Source organism: Primulina eburnea, chromosome 4 (assembly GCF_022965805.1).
Source record: "Primulina eburnea isolate SZY01 chromosome 4, ASM2296580v1, whole genome shotgun sequence".
NCBI lineage: Eukaryota > Viridiplantae > Streptophyta > Magnoliopsida > Lamiales > Gesneriaceae > Primulina > Primulina eburnea.
Genome location: NC_133104.1, coordinates 3,409,461 through 3,416,533, shown reverse-complemented (window position 1 = coordinate 3,416,533; position 7,073 = coordinate 3,409,461). Strand labels below are relative to the sequence as shown.

Genomic DNA, 7,073 nt, shown 5'->3' with positions numbered 1-7,073 from the left:
AAAATCTTCCCAATGTTAGGCGGAGAAAAGAAACATATCGAAAATAAATTACATGGTATACATTATCATTGTTACATGTGGATCCAAGAACTAAATAATGTGAAAAATATATACATCAAATTGTGCATTTGCAAAGAATAACAAATCAAATACCAGATGCATTTGCAGACACAAAAGAGGTAACTAAATCATATATACATGCTGTAAATGCCCCTGCTCGAATTGAATTTCCAAAGAAATAAATTGAAGACACTCATGATGCCATAAAACGAATGAAGTGTGGAAGGTCAATCGATTCCAAGGATAAAAATCTCGAAAAATAAAAAGCACATAGAAACACGATGATCACAAAATATAGAATGATATTTCGGCATAAATACATCATGATGACAATGTTCTGTTAGAACCACAAACTGATGAGAATCGTGAAATCTCTATCAATTATATTAAGTTAATACCGAAAAAATATGGAACCGAAAAGATATAAAAGAAATTGATGATATATTTTCTTAGAATATGGCATTTGACATCATAAATGACAAAGAAGATCATGAACCAAAATCTTTTGGTGAATGTAAAAATCGACCGGACTAGATAAAATGGAAAGACGCCATCCAGGTTTAATTGAATTCGCTAAATAAACGTAACATTTTTGGACCTATAGTCCTTACACCCGAATGTGTAAAACTTGTTGAGTATAAATGGGTTTTTATTCAAAAGCGAAATGAGAAAAATGAAATAATAAGATATAAAACTCGACTTGTTGCACAAAGTTTTCTCAAAAGCCTGAATTTGATTATGAAGAAACATATTCTCTTGTTATAGATGCAATTATGTTTCGGTATTTGATTAGTTTGGCGATATCTGAAAAATTAGAAATATGTCTTATGAATGTTGTCACTAGCTTACTTATACGGATCACTCGATAGTAATATATATGAAAATTTCAAAAAGATTTAAAGTGTCTGAAGCATAAAGTTCAAAATCCAAAGAAAATTATTCTGTGAAATTGCAAATATTATTATATGGGTTAAAGCAATCCGAACGAATGTTATATAATCGGCTAAGTGACCACTTAATGAAAAAGAGATATGCAAACAATTCAATATGCCCTTGAGTTTCATTAAGAAAACAACATTCAGATGCGTAATTATTGTTGTAAATGTTGATGATTTCAACATCATTAGAACGAATAAGGAAATTCAAGAAATTGTGTTGTACTTGAAGGAAGAATTTGAAATGAAGGACCTTGGAAAAAAAAAGAGTATTGTCTGGATTTACAAATTGAACAAAAAGAATGTGGAATATTTGCTTACCAGTCAAATTATACAGAAAATGTCCTTAAACTTTTTCATATTGATAAATCAAATCATTTAAGTATTCCAATGGTTGTTAGGACATTAAACATAGAAAAAGATCAATTATATCCATGTGAAGATGATGAAGTTATTCTTGGTTCAGAAGTATCATATCTAAGTGTTATTTCTGTCATTGTGTATCTTGCAAATTGTACAAGATCTGATATATTTTTTGCTGTAAATTTATTGGAAAGATTTAGCTCATATCCAACAAAAAGATACTGGAATGAAATTAAACATATATTCTGTTATTTACGAGGAATGACATACTTGAGATTTTTGTATTCAAAAGATATAAATCAAAGTATAATTGGTTATGCTGATGCTGTGTACTTATATGATCCACACAAGCCACATTCCCAAACCGGATATGTATTTACTCGTGGAGACACTGCAATTTCTTGACGTTCTCAGAAACAAATACTCGTAACAGTTTCATCGAATCACGTCGAGATCATTACACTACATGAAGCAAGTCGTGAATGTGTGTGGCTAAAATCAATGACCCAACATATCAAAATCTCATGTGGATTATCATTCGATAAAAAGCCGGTGACACTATATGAAGATAATGTTACATGTGTTTGCTCAAATGAAATAAGGATATATAAAAGCGACAGAACTAAACATATTCTGCCTAGGTTTTTTCACATTCACCCAAGAGCTTGAGAATAATAAAGATACTGATATTCGTTACATTCAATCAAGTGAAAACTAATCAGATATCTTCACAAAGGCATTTTCTACCACAATATTCAGAAAACATATATATATAATATTGAGATGCTTAATCTACGAAAGTTGTGAACAATCGTCCGTGTTAACACAAGGAGGAGTTTACAAGACTGCACTATTTTTCCCTTAATATGATTTTTATCCCAATGAATTTTTCCTAGTATGGTTTTTAACGAGGCAATATCATAACACGTAATGAACATTATATCATGATCATCATCGTAAAAGGAGTGTTGAAAATAAAAGTTGAAATTATTGAATATTGAAAATAAGAGTTGAAATTATTGAATGTTGAAAATAAGAGTGGTAAATATTGAAAATTAGTGTGTCATGATATATGTAATGATGTATTTATTTTTGGATTATTCCCAAAGAAATTCTATAAATAGGTCTCTCAATTTGTGAAGAAAAACACAATTGAGTGGAGAAAATTTTATAAAGTGTGTAGTTTAATATATTTTGTGAGTTTGAGATTTTTACTTTTTACCGTAAATTTTTAATTTTAACATATTTGAAATTATTAAATCCAAACACACATTTATAAATTATATATATATATATATATATATATATATATATATATATATATATATATATATATATATATATATATATATATAGATATAGTATATATATATATATATATATATTATTTTGATCGATCAGAACTTGGAAGTGTTCACCCAGTTGACTTCAACCCAGGTCTACTTACTGATATTTTACAAACATTTAATGTGTAATTATTTCAATTTTAATTTTCAAAATATTTCTATGAGACATTTAAAGGTTGTATTCATTTACAAGGAATGTGACTTGTAGTAAAATGTCGTCGAGCACCACAATTCTACAAACTATATCAAAGTTAATATCACGTGTTTGATTTCTATTAGTTATAATATGGTGCGATTTTTTTTTTTAAAAAAAAACTAAATACAATTTTGTTAATTTTATCGAAAATATTTCAAACTTTGTCATCCTCACATCCCACTCAAAAAATACAAGAAAATTAGAAAAATAGCCTTATTCAAACTTTTTTAAATATAAAAAAGTAACCCTCTTCGGTGTAATTAATTATATTACATAATGTTTAATTTTTTTTAGTTTATATAAAATTTGACCAAGATTACAAACAACCCAATTTTTATTTTTTTTATATAAATACTTCTTCCTTCTATATTTGGTAATTATCATATTTATCGATGAAATATCGTCCTCATTGAAGGAAAAATTCACTTTCCATTTGCCAACCATCACAATTTAAATTAGATAATCAAAGGATTACTCCGAGATTAGTTCAATAGAATGTATTCCAAATTCCAAAACAAGAAATATTAGTAAGTAAATAACCTTGTGTGGACTGTGGACTTTCCTTGTAGGCCACAAAATGACATTTTCAATGTGAATTGGTTAAATACGTTCTCATGGAGTCTTTCCCTTTTGACTTCCGCGTTACTACTACTCGATAAAAGATGGGTCATACCGCAGTGTCTGCCTCTCATCTTTCATAGCATAGGCTAAAAATTTGTGTGAGACGATCTCACGCGTCATATTTTGTGAGACAGATATCTTATTTGAGTCATCCATGAAAAAATATTAATTTTTATGCTAAGATTATTAATTTTTATTATGAATATCGGTAGGGTTGACCCGTCTCAAGATTCGTGAGATCTTCTCACAAGAGACCTACTCCATAACATATTAGAAAAACATATATTTTCGTAAGACGATCTCACATATGAAACAAATCAATTTTTTCATGTTTATAATTATAAGTAATTTTTTGTATTAATTTTTCATGAGTGACGTAAATAGGATGAGACGAATGAAATATATATTTATTGAACTATATATTGATTAGCCAGCAATTTAAAATAAAATATTATAATTTCCGAATTTTAAAAAATCTATTATAAAATGAAGGGCAAAATGATCATTTCAGTCTAAATAACCAGCCAACTGCTCTTTGGAAACTTTCCAACACAAGTACATATGACCTTCACAAAATGAGATCCTTGAAATTTACATTTAAAAAATAGCAAGATATAATCATTCATCTTCAAGAACTCTTGAATTCTTCGCAAGAAATCATGGCTGTGAAATCTCAGCCATGTAAAATTCTATGTTCAATCATTCTTTTGATCGTTTCTTCAATCCCGCGGGTTCTCTCTCAATCAACTTCTCCACAGAATATTCAGACTTACTACCCAACTTTTACTCCTCCTCCTCCTCCGCCGCCGCCGCCGATTCCAACACTGCAGGCACCGTCTCCGCCGCGAAGTTCATCGACCAGAGCGGCGGTGGGGAGAGCCATTGGTGTGACAGCTGCAGCCACTCTGGTTTGTTCCGGGCTGCTATTTTTTCTTCTTCTAAGGTACTCAAACCGGAGGAGGGTCAGGGATAATTCCACTGTTAGTCCAAATCCGACGATTAGTGCTCCGGTGAATCATGCCGATAATTTTAGCCGATTCAACGGTAATCTTAAAGGGGTAATTGTGGATGAAAATGGGTTGGATGTGCTGTATTGGAGGAACTTGGAAAGTGGGGAGAAGAGGACTAGTTTCAATAAACAGTATTATAAGTTGAAAGATGAGCAGAAAGAAGAAGAGAAGAGAACTGGCAGTCAGAAAGATAGGAAAAATGAGGCACCTTTGCAAGAAATTCCGTTGCTTAGGGGGAAATCTTCAACCTCTCAGAGTCTTGTTTGGGGAGAAAAAGAAGAGAGAATGACAAATAAAGCATCGACCCTTTCATCTGGAATTGCTTCTAAGGCTGAGAATATTCAAGATTCATCGGTTCCAGTAGCAAAAAACGTGCCTGAGCCGCCGGAGGCATCAGCAGCAGCCACACCAAAGATAGTTTTAGCTTCTGCGGAGATTCCTAAAGGAAAAATGCCCGCGCCCACGCCTCCACCACCGCCACCGCCACCGCCACCGCCAGGAAAAGGACCTGCACCACCACCACCACCACCACCACCAATTCCATCAAATAAAGGTCCTGCTCCACCACCGCCACCGCCGTCTAGCACTAGCAGTGTTTCTTCAGCTTCGTCTTTGCCAGCAACGAAGGGGATGATAGGTAAACGCGCATCCTCTGAGGGAGAAGAGACTTCTAGCCATGGGAGTGGACAGGTGAAACTCAAGCCATTGCATTGGGATAAGGTGAATCCGGATGTTAAGCATTCAATGGTGTGGGATAATATCGACAAGGGATCTTTCAAGTAATGATTCTACAAAACTTCTCAATCTATCATAAATTTAGTCTGAATTCTTACCTTTCTTGTGATGTGAATGCAGGTTTGATGGTGATATGATGGAAGCTCTCTTTGGATATGTGGCAACGAACCGAAAATCCCCTAGAGGGGATGGTACATCGTTTACTTCAAAGCAGGATAAATCAAGTGCTCCGCGACAAATTTTCATTCTTGACACAAGAAAATCACAGAACACAGCAATAGTGATCAAGTCTCTAGGCATTACTAGTGAAGATATAATCAGTGTATTACTCGAGGGACGAGGTCTGAATACCGATACATTAGAAAAGCTTGTAAAAGTTGCTCCAACGGATGAGGAAATGTCCGGAATTCTTGAATTTAATGGTGATCCCGCACGTCTTGCTGATGCCGAATATTTCCTATATCATCTCCTTCAGGCTGTTCCATCGGCGTTTACTCGTTTCAATGCAATGCTGTATAAGTCAACGTATGATGTAGAGGTTTCACATATCAGAGGATACTTGCAAACACTGGAATCAGCTTGTAAGGAGCTTAGAACTCGAGGGCTTTTCTTGAAACTTTTAGAAGCCGTACTTAAAGCGGGAAATCGATTGAATGCAGGCACATCAAGAGGAAATGCTCAAGCTTTTAATCTTACAGCTTTGAGAAAACTATCTGATGTCAGAAGTATGGATGGAAAAACAACACTTCTTCAGTTTGTCATTCAAGAAGTGGTTCGAGCAGAGGGTAAACGATGCGTGCTTAATAGAAATCAGAGCATGAATAGGACTAATAGCCGTAGCAGCAAAGCTGAGAGCCAAAAAACCGATAAATTATCATCAAAAGATGATAGGGAAAGGGAATATATGATGCTTGGCTTACCAATAGTCGGTGGCCTGAGCGCTGAGTTCTCCAATGTTAAAAAATCAGCAGCATTCGACTATGATCTTCTTGTTAAAGCTGTCTCATCATTGGCAGAACAATTGGTGGAAACTCGAAAAGTCCTGGCACAATCTAGGGATAATGGAGGATTCACCCAAGAAATGGCGGGTTTCCTTGATGCAGCTGAATTGGAGATACAAGTGGTTAAAGAAGAGCAGACAAGAGTAGTAGAGCTTGTGAACAAAACGACAGATTACTATCAAGCAGGGTTGTCAAAAGAGAAAGGGACAAATATACTTCAATTATTTGTCATTGTGAAAGATTTTCTCGGAATGGTTGATCAAGTTTGTGTAGAAATCGCTAGAAATACGCAGAAAAAGAATCCTGTACCATCATCTTCTCCTTCCGTGGCAGGATCATCGTCCGCCGGATCCCCTAGAGTGTTTAGATTCCCTAAATTGCCGGCGAATTTCATGTCAGAGGATTCAAAGAGCAAATCCAGTGATTCGGATAATGATTCTGAGGGTAGGCATGACTTTCAATTTTGTACAGAAGCGAAAAAGAATTGAAAATGTTTTTGTCATTTGTTCATTCTTCAAGTATATGATTCTTTTCCATTTGTTATTCTGATTAACACCACAGAAACATAAGGAATTCGATTTTTAGAATTAGTATTCGATTCTTTCTGGTTTTGTTCTTTGAAATTTCATCCTTTAAAGGCGAAGGATACAGTAAAATCTAGAAAAATGAGTTAAGAGTTTGAAATACATGACATGCATTCAGGATGAATGTGGCCGTAAGAGTATATTATCTGGTCCTCTGTCATACAGTATATTGCATCCTAGAGATATGCTAATGCAGTGCAGTTAGAAGTCGTGAGCTGCATT

General features: G+C 34.1%; 1 protein-coding gene across 1 annotated transcript; it reads left to right on the top strand.

The window, feature by feature from the left end:
* Positions 1-4,045: 4,045 nt before the first annotated feature.
* Positions 4,046-6,860, top strand: LOC140830655 (formin-like protein 4). The gene is made up of 2 exons (XM_073194074.1): positions 4,046-5,310; positions 5,387-6,860. The coding sequence occupies exons 1-2, from the start codon at positions 4,181-4,183 to the stop codon at positions 6,753-6,755; spliced, it is 2,499 nt and encodes an 832-aa protein (XP_073050175.1). The 5' UTR covers positions 4,046-4,180; the 3' UTR covers positions 6,756-6,860.
* The last annotated feature ends 213 nt before the right edge of the window (positions 6,861-7,073 follow it).